The sequence below is a fragment of the Prionailurus bengalensis genome, chromosome B3, assembly GCF_016509475.1.
Source record: "Prionailurus bengalensis isolate Pbe53 chromosome B3, Fcat_Pben_1.1_paternal_pri, whole genome shotgun sequence".
NCBI lineage: Eukaryota > Metazoa > Chordata > Mammalia > Carnivora > Felidae > Prionailurus > Prionailurus bengalensis.
In genome coordinates, this window is record NC_057355.1 from 103,011,516 (window position 1) to 103,026,768 (window position 15,253).

Here is a 15,253-nt window from a genome sequence, read left to right on the forward strand (position 1 = left end):
CAGTCAGTTGAGTGTTTGACTCTTGGTTTTGGCTCAGGTCACGATCTCATGGTTAGTAGTTCAAGCCCCAAGTTGGGCTCTGTGCAGATAGTGCAGAGCCTGCTTGGAATTCTCGCCCTCCTCCTCTCTCCCTGTTCTTCCCCAGCTCATGCACACACTCTCTCTCTCTCTCAAAAAAAAAAAAAAAAAAAAAAAAAGATTCTCTCCCTTCTTCTCCCTCTGCCCTCCTGTGCTCCCACATGCACTCTAATAATAAACATTAAATAATAAAATTAAATTTAAAAATTAAGAACACTAAATAAATGGAAAATTTTAGGATATGAAAATGATCAGCAGAGACCATTGCTTTGCAGAGATTTTAGCTAAGAATCATAAAAGGTAAAGTATCTGCCCTGGAAACTTAATTTTATTACTTCTTAGGAGGGGCTCTGATAAATCATATGGTCAATTTATTAATTTAGATTAAATGGTAACTGCCAAAAAACCAAATACTCAAGTTTGTTAATGAATATCCTATAGCAACAGATCTCAGCCATATTTGAACATGTAAGACCCTCTGTCTATCTATAGCACCTGCTCTCACTCCAGTGGAAAAAGAACTTAGTAATACAGTGACATGTTACTATACAGAAAAATTTGGGAAGATGTATACCTCTCTTCAAGTAACAGTACAGATGATTCAGATTTGAACTACAATATATACTTATCTTCAAATACTGGAAAACTGGTAAAAAGTACTGTTTATGCGTTCATTGTAACTACTGGATGTAATTAAACAATCCACAAAAGACTACATCTATAATGTTGAAGCTAACAATAATTTAATGTGAAAACAAGAGAATCAAGGAAAAACTATAACCAACTCAAGACAACACTGATGATGCTACATATTCTTTGGCAAAACTGCAGAAACACCCACTATCTGTGTGCATATACAGGAATTATGCAACCTGGCTGTGCTTTACTTGACAGACAGATCTCTCAGTAAAATCAACGAAGCACCCTCAGCTCTAACAAACAATTTCGGTGATTTTTAAATAACACATTAACTAGCCCTCTATTCATATGAAAATATTAAAGTATATCTATACTTCCTCACCCAGGAGACCTGAACAAAGGACTTGTTTTGAAATCAATTTCCAACCAATCTACTGAGAAATCAAATCACTATCAGTACTTTGTCAACTAGTAAAATTGAAAAAAAGAAAAACAAAAAAGAAAACACCCAAAAGATCAGGGCTCTGGTCAGATCACTCTTCTCCCTGGTGGACTGACAGGAATGGATCCCAGCACCGGCTGACTTGAGCTCTAGTCCACGGTGTTTCTTACCAACTGTGTCATTTGGCCTTCCTCAGAGCTTTGACTTTCCCATGAATAAAACAGAGGTAATTCCACATACTTCTCTATAACTTTGTTAAAAGGCCTTGACAACGTAAAATACCATGCAGACGTTAACTATTACTTAACCAATTGATTAATTTCAGTTTCACTATTTTAGAGTGATATTTTCTCCATTTTGTTATCCAATAAAACATCTAACTGTACTTTCCTGTACCACTGACTCCAAAACCATAAACAATTATGTTTTAAATGAAATGTGTTGTAAAGCTGTCAACTTTACATGGTTATTTGGTAATGTCATTTCAATGAAGTACCATCACCTTTATTTCTAAAGCCAAAGAAAACATTTTAGCACAGATTATCAGATTTCTAGTGGACTGAATAATGACCCCCGAAAGGCATGCCTAAATCCTAAACCTAGGTACCTGTGAATGTGATCTTATTTGGAAAGAGCATCTTTGGCCGATATAGTAAATTAAGGATGTAAATCCAATGATTGGTGTCCTTATAAGAAAAAGGAGAGGAGATTTGAGACACAAAGACACAGAGAAAAAGGCAATGGGAACATGGGAGGCACAGATCGATGTTTCTTCCAACCAAGCAACACTGAGGATTACTGACAACGACCAGAAGCTAGGAGCGAGGCATAGAACAGACTCCCTCAGAGCCTCTAAAGGAGCTAACCGTGCCAACACCTTGGTTTCAGGCTTCTTGCCTTCTGAACCATGAGACAACAATTTTCTGTTGTTTTAAGCCACCAAGGGTTTGACAATTTGTTCCAGTTTCCCTAGGAAACTGCTACAAGACCACTTTTTTTCCTTCTTTACAGTCTTCATATATAAATGTAGTGCATACTTACTCTAGAAGAAAAATAACAACATGAAAGTGTTCTGGGCAAAGAGTGAGTTTCCCTACTCTTATGAAGTAATCTCTGTTAACATTTTGAGTTAAATCTTTCTAACTTTCTTACACACATATGCAAATTTCAAGTATATATATGTCTGTGTATCCTTTAACAAACATAAGACTACACAATACAGGCTGCCGTGCAACTTTTTAATTTTTCAACTCACTGTAAACATCTTTGCTGATAGATACATAGCCACACCCTCATTTTTTTTTTTTGTATCTGCATAGTATTACATTATAGGACTCTACCAATTTACAAAACAAATTCTCTTTTGAAGAACAATTGGTTCTAATTTTTGCTATTATAAAAAGTAGTTTTACTAATATATCCTTGTCCACATAAATATGAAAGTATGTATTTCCTCAGGGTAAATAGCCAGAAATGACTATGTGCATTCTAAGTTTGATGTATGGTATCAATTTACTTTCTAAAAAGCTCCCCAGTTACACTTCCAGCAACTGTTGTGCAATACTGTAAAATAATAGAAAATAGATATTAGCCTTTGCCTCCCATTCCTGGCAGAGTTCTAAAACCCTTGAAACTTCCTAAGTGATAAGACTACTAGGAACAGCTTTTGTTCTAATATTTGGTCTTTGACCCTGGTTCCTGACACAAAGCTCTTAAATCTCTTGGAATTTCATTGGTGATAGAAATGTCTTTTGTCCTAAGGAGGCAATTCTTGGCAGACTCCTGGATAACTTCAGAATGAGGGCTCATGATTAGAAAAATCAAACCATGGGGCGCCTGGGTGGCTCAGTTGGTTGGGTATCCGGCTTCAGCTCAGGTCATGAACTCACAGTTTGTGAGTTCAAGCCCCACATCAGTCTGTATGCTGACAGCGCAGAGCCTGGAGCCTGCTTTGGATTCTGTGTTTGTCTCTGCCCCTCCCCGCCCTCTCAAAAATAAATAAACATTAAAAAAAAAAAATCAAAATTAGAGGCTTGGAACTTTTAGCCCTACCCCACTTCATCCAGGAAAGGGAGAAGAGCTAGAAATGGAATTAATAAACAACCATGTCAATGTAATGAAGCCTTCATAAAAATCCCAATAGCATGAGGTTCAAGGAGTTTCCAGGTTGGTGAATATATTCACGTACCAGGACGATGTTCAGACCCCAACTCCATGGGGAAAAAATACCCTCCTAGATCTCATACTATGTATCTCTTAATCTGCCTGTTTACCTGTACCTTTATCTATACTTCATTATATAATGAACTGGTACCAGTGTTTCCGCCTGAATTCTGTGAGCTATTTGTAGCAAATGACTGAAACCATTTCATTTGGGGGGAGGGGGGGCGCATGGGAACCTCTGATTTGTAGCCAAGTAAGACAGATGCTGTGGGTGAGCTGGGGACTTACTACTTTCAACTTGTATCTAAAGTGGGGAGCAGTCTTGTGGCACTGAGCCCCTAACCTGTGAGGTCTGTGCTAGTGTCAGAATTGAACTGAACTATAGGACACCCAGCTAATATTACAGAAATTTGTTTGGTGTGGGGGAAAAATCCACACATCCAATGGTTGAGGTGTTAGGAGCATGGTAGTAGTGTGAGTGTAACAGAAAACCACAAGTGAGTCTTTTTCATTTACAAATACTTCTCCAAATCCTCACTATTGTTGGAATTAGTGATATTTTTCATCCTTGCCAATCTAATGGAAAAAAAAAATTCCAGTTGTTTAATTTGTACTTCTTTGCTTATTAGTGAGATTTAACTTGTATCTAATGTATGTTAGTCTTTTGTATTTTTCCTTCTGGGAATATATTTTCTCTTATATGTGACCATTTAAAAAAGAATATCTAATATCTAAAGACCATCTCATTCAGGGGTGCCTGGGTGGCTCAGTCAGTTAAGCATCACATCTGACTTTGGCTCAGGTCACAATCTCATGGTTCATGAGTTCGAGCCCCACATCAGGCTCTGTGCTGACAGCTCAGAGCCTGGAGGCTGCTTCAGATTCTGTGTCTCCTTTCTCTCTGCCCCTCCCGTTTGCACTGTTTCTCTCTCTTTAAATAAACATTAAAAAAATAATAAAATAAAGACCATCTCATTAATTTACTTTAATGAGCCTGAGTTTGAAAATATGTATTTCTGTGAAAAGATTTTTTTCTACCCAAATACAATACACTCAACTTAAAATTCATCACAAATTAAAAATTTAGTGGTTTTTAAATATTTAGATTGCCAAGTCCTTCTGAAAAAACGTGTCTCCATTCTCCAAATGACCTACATCTCATTTCCAGACTTACCTTACATAAAACATCAGAAACATGAAACACATAAATATCTTGAAAAGCTAGAATATTCCTCTTTTCTAGTGTGATTCTTCAAGTTATCTAAATTAGTGAACTAAAACCTGAAAATGCCATGGAGTTTTCTCTCAAAGAGAAAAGGGAACATTTAAATCTTAAAAGAAAACATATAATTTCTTGCATATATTTTAACTGGTTTACCATCAAACATCCAGATTTAAAAAATTTTAAATATTTATTTATTTTTGAAAAGAGAGAAAGCAAGTAGGGGAGAAGCAGAGAGAGGGAGACACAGAATCTGAAGCAGGCTCCAGGCTCTGAGCTGTCAGCACAGAGCCCGATGTGGAGTTCAAACTCACAAACGTTGATATCATGACCTATGCTGAAGTCAGATGATTAACGGACTGAGCCACCCAGGTACCCTAAACCATTCAGTTTTTAAAGCCATTCAGATTTAGGTTTTACCTGTAAAAATTTATGGCATTATACATATTTGAATATTACTATTTCATAAGAAAAACAAAAAATACCTCTACATTCAAAACTTCAACAAAAATATTCTTCACCCTTGCATAAAAATCACACAGCAGTATCATTTCTCATTGTTAGCTGTAACTGTTTTCAATACCTTCAAAGCACATGAATATGCCTTTTCTCCAACGTTAATAGATTTAGGATCATCATCATCCAAATCTTCCCAAATCCTCACATCACCATCACTTCCACAAGTCACAATACAACTGTGGAGGAAACACAGTCATTAAAAGGTCACCCAGTTTCAGCCTTATTAATTTTTTTAGAATACTACTTTATCTTTTTTTCCAATAAAATCAAGGTGTTAATCAATGTTTTCTTATTTTACATACCTAAACTTCAATAATGAGGACTGCTAATCTCCTATTCTATAAAATGAAAGGTGAATTTAATGTTCCCTACAGTTCCTCCCTGGCATAAAATTCTTTGTAATAATGTAAGAAAGATGAGTGTGTAATCTAACAACAGGGACTAGGTCAACCTTGCTCACCATTGTGCCCCTGGCACAAAGCAATCTCTGACAAATAGAAGCCCTGATAAATGTTTGTAAAATGAGTAAGTGGACGGATACAAGAACTCAATTATCCAAAGCTGATTATTCAAATGGCTGTAACTCTCAAATCTTGTTTTAAACCTCTTGTTTCCTGGTGCTTTATTCATTTGGTATGTGTCCTATCTGTAGGTGTTGTGACACATACAAAAGGAAACAAAACACAAAAATAACATGGTCAATGGCAAAGAGAAGCCATATAAAGAACTATAGAGGTTCAGAAGAAAAGGATTAATTCCCACCTGGAAAATCAGAGGGATTCAAAAGAAAGAAGACACTGGGAAGTCAAAGGGCAAGTAGGGCAAGTAGAATTAGATATGCTGAGATTGGTGAAAAGAGCAGCTCCAAACAGAGGAAACCACATGAACAAAAACACGATGTTAGTAAAGAATGGGGAGTTTACTTAGCAGACAGTACAGGAAATTGAGGAAAAAAAATGTAGATTGGGGGTCATCCTATTCACAATGATCTTAATGCCAGAGTAAGGAGCTTGGACTCCCTTCTATAGGAAGTAAATAGGAGGACCATTAGTCTGTTTGCCCAGGACTTTCCTGATTTATGCATCCTGCTAGTTCGTAATCTGTCCTCGATTTTTCACTTTAAAACATATTAGTATCAGCACACCTGGCTGACTCAGAAGAGCATGTGACTCTTGATCTCGGGGCTGAGCATTAGAGCCCCATGTTGGGTGTAGAGATTACCGAGGAAATGTATAAACTTTAAAAAATAAATAAATAAAATGTAGTATCTTAAAAAATATATATTAGTATTACATGCATCCAAATTTGTTGGGTGGGTTTGACAGACCTCTTCCTTGCACTTCCAGCTTCTGCCATGGTCTTGTTTAGTAGTGTAACATGTACAACGAACAGAGTTCTCACTTTATCACATAGGTAAATCTGAAAGGCAACCAGTGACAACCCATCTCCCCATTCCAATCCTTTCTTTATGCAACATAATACCACCCTTCACAGACAACAGGTGTTAACAGTTGGTTCACTTTGATTAAAACCAAAGTGAAAACAGTCAGGAGGCCCTAGAGAGAACGATTTCTTTCAGTCTTCAATGATGATGGGATAAGTATCTCATATTGCTGCCGCTACTAACTATTTGGTGCAACCAACTAGCCAGCAAAGGAGATGTAGAAAGTTGCAGGTGTCAGTTGGTGGTACCTTTAGAATATTAGAGTGAAATGTAGTGGAATTAATGAGAAATATATGCAAAAAATAGCTCAACAGTCCCCTGAAGAACTTTTAGAGTAGTCTGAATATTCTTCTGACACTGTTTTTGTCACTTACTATAGGAATAAAACATTCATTTTATTATTGATTATGCCTTTTAATAAAACACCTTTCAGTAGCAACAAACTAAAAAAAAAAAGGTATCAAGTACACGTTTAACAAAATATTAAACACTAAATTTCTGCTTCTCAAGAAGCTGATAATAAAAATGTTAACATGAACAAAATGTTAGTGGACATTTGCTACAGGAGCTGTTGTGATAATACCAAACACAGGAAAGACAGAAGACACAGAACTCCTGAAGAAACTTGAGCATCTACTTTGTAAGCTAGTAGTTATCTTGAAACTTCCTGAAAACCATGTTTCTGCAGCTGCAGAAAGTGAGTTGGCATCTTGTCAGGCATGATTTTTCATAATAATTCAGTACTGTCCAATAGAACTTGCTGAGAGGATGGAAATTGTTTGGCTCCTGAGCAATTAAAATGTGGTTTCAAATGTGGCTAGTGTGACTTGAGGACCTGAATGTCAAATTTAGTTAACTTTAATTAATTCAAATCTAAATAGCCACATGTGACTATTGTACTGAACAGCTCAGCACTAGAACAAACAACAGTGGTTCTAAATTAATTTTGTTCATTTTTCATTTTTTCTAGTGCAAGTAGGGAGTAAAGTTATAGCTGTTAATATGCAGTCACCATTAGTAAGAGAACTTTTTGGCGCGCCTGGGTGGCTCAGTCGGTTAAGCGTCCAACTTCAGCTCAGGTCATGATCTCGCGGTCCGTGAGTTCGAGCCCCACATCAGGCTCTGTACTGACAGCTCAGAGCCTGGAGCCTCCTTTGGACTCTGTCTCCCTCTCTCTCTGACCCTCCCCCGCTCATGCTCTCTCACTCTCAAAAATGAATAAATGTTGGGGCGCCTGGGTGGCGCAGTCGGTTAAGCGTCCGACTTCAGCCAGGTCACGATCTCGTCGTCCGTGAGTTCGAGCCCCGCGTCGGGCTCTGGGCTGATGGCTCAGAGCCTGGAGCCTGTTTCCGATTCTGTGTCTCCCTCTCTCTCTGCCCCTCCCCCTTTCATGCTCTGTCTCTCTCTGTCCCAAAAATAAGTAAACGTTGAAAAAAAATAAAAAAAAAAAAAAATGAATAAATGTTAAAAAAAAAAACCTTTTTTTTTTTAAAAGAACTTTTCAAACAGTTAAATGATACTGGTTTTATTACAATGTCATTACAACGTTTAAATAGAAAATCAGTCAGATTGATTCCAATAATGGTTTAGTTTTCTCTCCAGTTCACAGAAACAAAGTAAAGCTTCTGAAAGTTTATTCTGTGGAAGTAAAACATCTAACATTATTGGGAATTCTAACATCATTTGCAAAGTTTAATGCTAAAGATAAAATTCTTAATTTTCACAGTAATACCCATTTTGGTAGAGCACAGCACTGTGGTAAAAACAATGCACGTACTAAATTAAGAAATCTATGAAACACAAATGTACTTGGAATTGAAACTATAATTCATAACCAAATGAACTATAAAAATGTATGAATCAAAACAGAAGCCACAGCAGTTGAATTTTGAGATAATTTAGTTTATACCCACAATGACTGAACAAAATTTTCAAAACAAACTGATATTAGATACACGAAAATACTTCAGCATTGCATGAGATTGTTTCTTTCCTGCCCATCAATTAGATTTTTAAAATATATGAGTCTTTGAAGAGTGACTTTATAAAACCTAAGTGTCCTATAATGATGGTGTTATCATCATCATCACCACCACCACCACCACCACTATTGGAAACACGTTCCCTAAGTCTTAGTTGCATTTTGTTCAAAATCAGTTAACGATCTTTAAGCATTCAACTCAAGCCTTTGAAGCTTTTGGTGAAAGGCAATTAATGAAAACAAAGCTTATGGACAGGAAGACACTAAAATTTATCCCTACAAAAGCAAATTAAGAATTGAACAACTTGTACATTAAAAGCTGAAAGAGTGAACGATATCATTTTGAAATTCTCTCATTGTACTCTGGAATATCTTGACTTGTAAGAAGAATCTTCTGAGGGAACCCCTCTTTTTAACTATATAAATTTATATTCTGTGCCAAAATAAAATGAAACTGAGTAGGCTTAAAATTTGTGAAACATTCAAAGAAACCAGAAAACTTACTTGATGAATTAAAGAAAAAAAAAATACATATATAAAATATAAAAAAATAAAAAGTAAAAAATATTGAAGAACTTACTATTGAAAAAGGGTACTCTGAATGAAGGTAAAAAGACAGAACCCATAAAAATACTGAAAGTAAAAGATTTACCCATTTCAATTAAAATAGATTTTTAAAAATTGAAGACTCTTCCAGTTAGTAGAATTTTCTGAGCTTACCAGGTATGTGAGAACCTAAAGAAAGTTATTTTCTTATACTAAAAAATATTATGACCCTAGGGCACTTGGGTGGCTGAGTCGGTTAAGCGTCTGGCTCTTGATTTCAGCTCAGGTCATGATCTCACAGTTCATGGGATGGAGCCTGCTTGGGATTCTCTCTTTCTGCCCCTGTGCTGGGGCTCTCTCTCAAAACAAATAAGTAAGCATAAAAAAAAAAAAGAAGGAAAAATATTATGGTCTTAAAAAAAGAGTTAACTCATCTCACTTCAAGGTCTCAGCATAAATGCAACTCTGAGGATGACTGCAGCCAATTTTATAAGAAAAATAAAAATAAAAATAAGACTATATTGAAAAAAATGTATTTTTCAGAAAAATGCCATGTTAGAGACAGGCTAAAAGAACTGACTAAAGTAGATGAGTATGTACCAAGAATATTCTACTTATGTAAATGTTTACATGTTTAATATTTAGAAAATCAGTGTAAATTTTTTAAATGTTTTAATATCATAAATACGTCTTTAGGAAAAATATTTTAAAACAGGTTTTTGTGTTGTTGTTTTGTTTATTTTAGAGACAGAGAGAGCACGTGAGTGAGCATGAAAGCAAGGGAGAGGGGCAGTGGGAGAGGGAGAGAGGCAGTGGGAGAGGGAGGGAGAGGGAGGGAGAGGGAGGGAGAGGGAGAGAGAGGGAGAGAGAGGGGGAGAGAGGGAGAGAGAGACAGAGAGAGGGAGAGAGAGAGAGAACCTCAGACAGGCTCCATGCTCAGCACAGAGCCTAACTGGGAGCTTAATCTCACAACCGGGAGATCATGACCTGAGCCGAAATCAGGGAATCAGATGCTTAACCAACTGAGCCACCTAGGTGCCCAAAACACTTTTTGAACAGAAATGTTATAGCTCTATCAAAACAGAATAATTTGCTAACCAATAAATAATTTTAAAAATTATAATTTTAATTCTTTTGAAATCCTCCTCCCCATTCCCAAAGGTGTCCCGGTTTAGATGATAAAAAAACCACTGTAAGTTTCTGAGTATAAGGACTAATTATATCATGTCTTTATCCTCTTTGTGACATAACTACAAGAAGCCAACAATTACCAAGGCATTTCTCACCATCTAGATTCTCCATCCTCACTGAGCAATGTTCTTTTCCTAATCTGACCACCTCTCCCAAACCCTTCCATTGTGCCTCATGAAATTCATGGTTAGGCACCAGACTACCCTCAGCTTTTTTCCTGAACACTTCTTCTGAGAACACAGATTCCTCCTCAATCCTCTTAAAAGGTGGTTGATTTCTGGGGTGCCTGGGAGGCTCAGTCGGTTAAGTGTCCAACTTCAGCTCAGGTCATGATCTTGCAGTTTGTGAGTTCAAGCCCCGCGTCAGGCTCTGTGCTGACAGCTCAGAGCCTGGAGCTTGCTTCTGATTCTGTGTCTGCCCCTACCATGCTCATGTTCTCTCTCTCTCTCAATAATAAATAAACGTTAAAAGAAATTTTTAAAGGTGGTTGATTTCTCTTCTACATTCCTTTCGGGCCTGTCAGTGGGTCTTCGTTCCATTTCATTACCACTTCCATTCTATTGCTACACCCCACTCTCTTTAAAAAAAAGGGGGCGGGGGCAAAAAACTGCTATGAGACCACCTACAAATTCCTAAAGAGAAATCTCCCATATTCCCTAAGGATTTTTAGCACAAGGTTCATTGTCATTCCCTAACAACACTATGCCTTTTAAAAAAAATGTTTATTTGTGAATTTTGAGAGAGAGAGAGAGAGAGAGAGAGAGAGAGAGAGAGAGAAAATCCCAAGCAAGCTCCACACTAGCAGCTCAGAGCCTGACTCGGGGCTCTATCTCCTAACTGTGAGATCATGACCTGAGAGCCGGACGCTTCACTGAGCCACCCAGGTGCTCTGAACACTATTCCTATCATAATTCTTAGTATTTGTAATATCCATATACACGAAGCCTTCTTATACTAAGTCTTGTCCTTCACTTCATCTCAGGCTCCCATTGTCATAGAGTAGATTTTGTCTTTACCAATATTGCAAATTCTTCATAATTTCAATTTCAATCATCCTAATCACTTATCTTTTTACCTGTACCCTTAATATCCTAACTTCAACCATTTTTTACTTCTATTAGGATCTACAATCTATTGAAACTAACTTCTCACTATCTCTCACTCCCTCACAAATTCTCACATCCCTCCTAATCTGGCTTAGATTCCACAACCTGTTCTTAAAATCACTTCTTTGCATCATCCTCAAACCCCCTCCCTTTGTCATACTTACCTGACAAAACCCCAACCGTGGTTCAATCCAACTTGGTAAGTAACATTTGCAGCTAAACATGGCTAGCAAAAAACACATAACTAGGTTGTCTGATCTCACTTTAAATTCATGATCACTAACCTAAAGTAGACCATTAGTGTTGCCCACTATTCCAACTAACTATATTTCCCTAGGTCCTTCTTTTCTTTTTTTAGTTTTTAAATTTTTTTTAACGTTTATTTATTTTTGAGACAGAGAGAGATAGAGCATGAATGGGGGAGGGTCAGAGAGAGAGAGGGAGACACAGAATCTGAAACAGGCTCCAGGCTCTGAGCTGTCAGTACAGAGGCCGACGCGGGGCTTGAACTCACCAACCGTGAGATCATGACCTGAGCCGAAGTCGGACGCTTTACCGACTGAGCCACCCAGGCGCCCCTAGGTCCTTCTTTTCTAATCATCTATCTCATATCTACTCCTCTTTCTTCAAACCCCCACAGCCTCCCGACTCTCAGCTAAAAACTTTGCTTCCTATTTTACTCAGAAAACTGAAGTAGTCTGTAGAAATTAGCCTCATATTCTCACTATGCCTCCTAGGTGCTCCTTCCCTCCATTTGTGAATTTGACCACGTTCCTACCTTTGGCCACTTTCTCTCCCTTGTGCACTATATTGTAACCCCTCTTACCTACTCAAGGCCATCACTCCTGCAATTCTCCCTCTTCCTACCATAACATCAACTTATCCCTCCCTGGGATATGGATCATCGCCATTCATACATATACTGCATCTCTCACTTTAAAACAAAAACCTTCCCAGGGTGCCTGGGTGGCTCAGTCAGTTAAGCGGCCGACTTCAGCTCAGGTCATAATCTCGCTGTCTGTGGATTTGAGCCCCGCGCCAGGCTCTGTGCTGACAGCTCAGAGCCTGGAGCCTCCTTCCAATTCTGTGTCTCCCTCTCTCTCTACCCCTCCCCTGCTTGCTCTCTCTCTCTCTTTCTCTCTCAAAAATAATAAACATTAAAACAAAAACCTTTCCTGACCTCACAGCCCTATCCAACTACCCTTACTCTTTGAGTGCCATCCTCGCTGACTCTAATTCCTCCCTTTCCAGTTTTATGAATACACTGCAACAAGGTTTTCATTCTCACCACTCCATAACAAAAGCTAGATCACCCATATTACCAAATCTAATGGTAAATTCTCAGTCCTCAACTTGACCCACCAGCAGCATTTGACATCGTTTATTATTTCCTCCTCCTTAAAATGCTTACTTCATTTGGCTTCTAGACATCATTCTTGTCTCTTGGTTTTCTACTTTTCTAGCCAGCCCATCTGAAGTCTCCTTAGCTGGGTCTTCCTTCTTTAATTGGATCTCTAAATATTTTGGAGTGTCCGAGGGCTTAGCCCTTAAACTTTTTTTCTCAACTACATTTACTCCCTCTCTAGGTCATTCACCCAAGTTCATAGCATTAAATATCTATTTATTAACTTCCTCATCTAGATTTCCAGTCAAGACCTCAATCCTTAACTCCAGGAGACATCAGCAAAAGATACAGATTTCTATTTCTAGCTCACATTTCTTAGCTTTAGACCCATTTATCTAACTGTCTACACCTCTAGTTGAATATCTCAAAGAAATATTCCAAATGTTCAAATGTAAACTCATAATCTCCACTCTTCTTCTACCTCTGAAATAAGCTCCTCTCCAACCATTTCAGATATCTGTGAATGGCACTGTCATCTCCCCAAATGTAACACCCAGAGACATAGATGTGATCCCAGACATCTCCATCTCCTTCATCATTAATGTCTGATCTATCCTGTTGATTCTACCTTTTAAATATTTCCTGAATGCATCCTCCTTTTTCCATGTCATGTCTTCTCTAGTCCAAGCTTCCATCACACTCCACAAGACTAATGCAGGTACCTCCTCAGTCTTTCTGCATCCACTTCTACTTTTCCACTTCATCTTCCACATAACTTCTCAAAAACAAGAGTCTGGGGATGCCTGGGTGGCTCAGTTGGTTAAGTGTCCGACTTCAGCTCAGGTCAGGATCTCACAGTTCATGAGTTCAAACCCCGCGTGGGGCTCTATGCTGACAGCTCAGAGCCTGGAGCCTGCCTAGGGTTCTGTGTCTCCCTCTCGCTGCCCCTCCCCTGCTCGCATTCTGTCTCTCTCTCAAAAATAAACAAACACTAAAAAAAAAAGTCTGATCACATCTCTCTGCTTCAAGTTTTTAATACCTTCCTATGGCTTTTAAAATGAAAACAAGATTCCTCAATAAAGCCCAGGAGGTCTTGGATAGGATGCCCATTGCTTACCATCACAGATTTCATCTCTCATCAACCTCTGCATCACACTCTACATTTTGGCATCACTAGCTTTCTTTCTGTCCTTTGAGCATACCATGGTCCCTACCCCACTGGAATTTTTCAGGGTTCCCTCTGCCTGGAATGCCAACACCACCACCCCACTGCCACCCCCCATCTCTTTATACTCCCTAACACCTATTCAATCTTCAGATCTCATCTCAAGAAACACTTCTTCTGAGAAACCTTCCCCACCTTCCAAACTGTATCAACATTCCTTCATATATGCTTATCATTATACCTATCATTTAATATTGCTAAGTATAATTCTAAACGTACATTCACTGTGGTGATTAATCTGTGCAGAATGTCGGTCAATCTAAAAAGACTCTAAGGTCAATGAAGAGACTTGTTTGTACTACTGTATCTCTAGCCTCCACCAGAGTTGACACGCAATTATTTTTTCAATAAATCAATCAATATAGGAGTAACAGTGGAAGCCATGAAACTGGATAGTACTGCAGAGTAATGAGATTTAGAAAGATAAAAAAGAGACCAGAATAACCCTGGGAAAAGATCACAATCAATTAAGCAAAGGAAGTAAGCTGGGGGGAAAAAAGTCAAAAGTTAGAAACAGTAAAAAAGGAAATAGTATCACAAAAGCCAAGGAAAGACACAACACCAAAACGACAGAAAGGGCCACTGAATTTGAGAAAGAGGCAGCTAGCCATCTGACAAAATAATCACGCGGGATGCAGAGGACAAGTGAACAAAAGATAAATATGGGAGAAAGCTCACATCTTTCCAACTCCTCTGGAAGTAAGATTTTACACTCGTTAACTTTTTAGACATACTAAAACTACAAGGACGGCCCGAATCGAACAATAAACCTAAGGAAAATACATGTGCCATTTTAGACTTGTCTTTTTTCTGTCTGGTTGCGTCATTTTAGGCTGCTTATCTGACGCAGAACAATAAATTTTGTGATATTTACACCTCAAACGTTCTTTTTCGTTTCTCAAAGTACCTTACCTCCCCAAATCATCAAAACAGACATCTGTGTGTCCCTCGGTATGTCCAAATCTCATCGGTTTCTGGGTGGCAGGCATCTTTCCTTCTACCCACCTAAAAATGTTTTATCAAAACTAGTATTAGTTTAAAGGGGAGGAAAAGCCGGTGGCTGAAGAAGAAGCAGGGAAGTTAGTCTCCCGGTGGTCCCCTTTCCCCCACCCGAGTGGCACAAACAAGACTGAGCAAAGGGTCTGCCAGACAATTAGCCGGGAAGGGGACACGTTTCCCTTCGGTGCGCTGTAAGGCCACTGGCAGCGCAAGGGGGTACTCACCGAGAGAACCGAGCTACGCCGGTGAGGAAAAGCGTGGAACAAACGCCCGCGCCGGGCCGCTTCCCGCGCTCTGGCGTGCTCGCTACCACTGCGCCTGCGCCGGCCCGCCCGACCGCCCACGCCCGGCGC

The 15,253-nt window shown here is 38.7% G+C and overlaps 1 protein-coding gene across 1 annotated transcript in view; it reads right to left on the reverse strand.

Annotated features, from left to right (window-relative positions):
* The window catches only part of WDHD1 (WD repeat and HMG-box DNA binding protein 1), a 69,602-nt gene extending 54,370 nt beyond the window's left edge, over window positions 1–15,232 (reverse strand). The window contains 3 exon segments of the mRNA XM_043556206.1: window positions 5,128–5,239; window positions 14,814–14,906; window positions 15,125–15,232. Coding sequence (XP_043412141.1) covers window positions 5,128–5,239; window positions 14,814–14,890 — 189 coding nt within the window. The 5' untranslated portion in view covers window positions 14,891–14,906; window positions 15,125–15,232.
* Window positions 15,233–15,253: the final 21 nt, after the last annotated feature.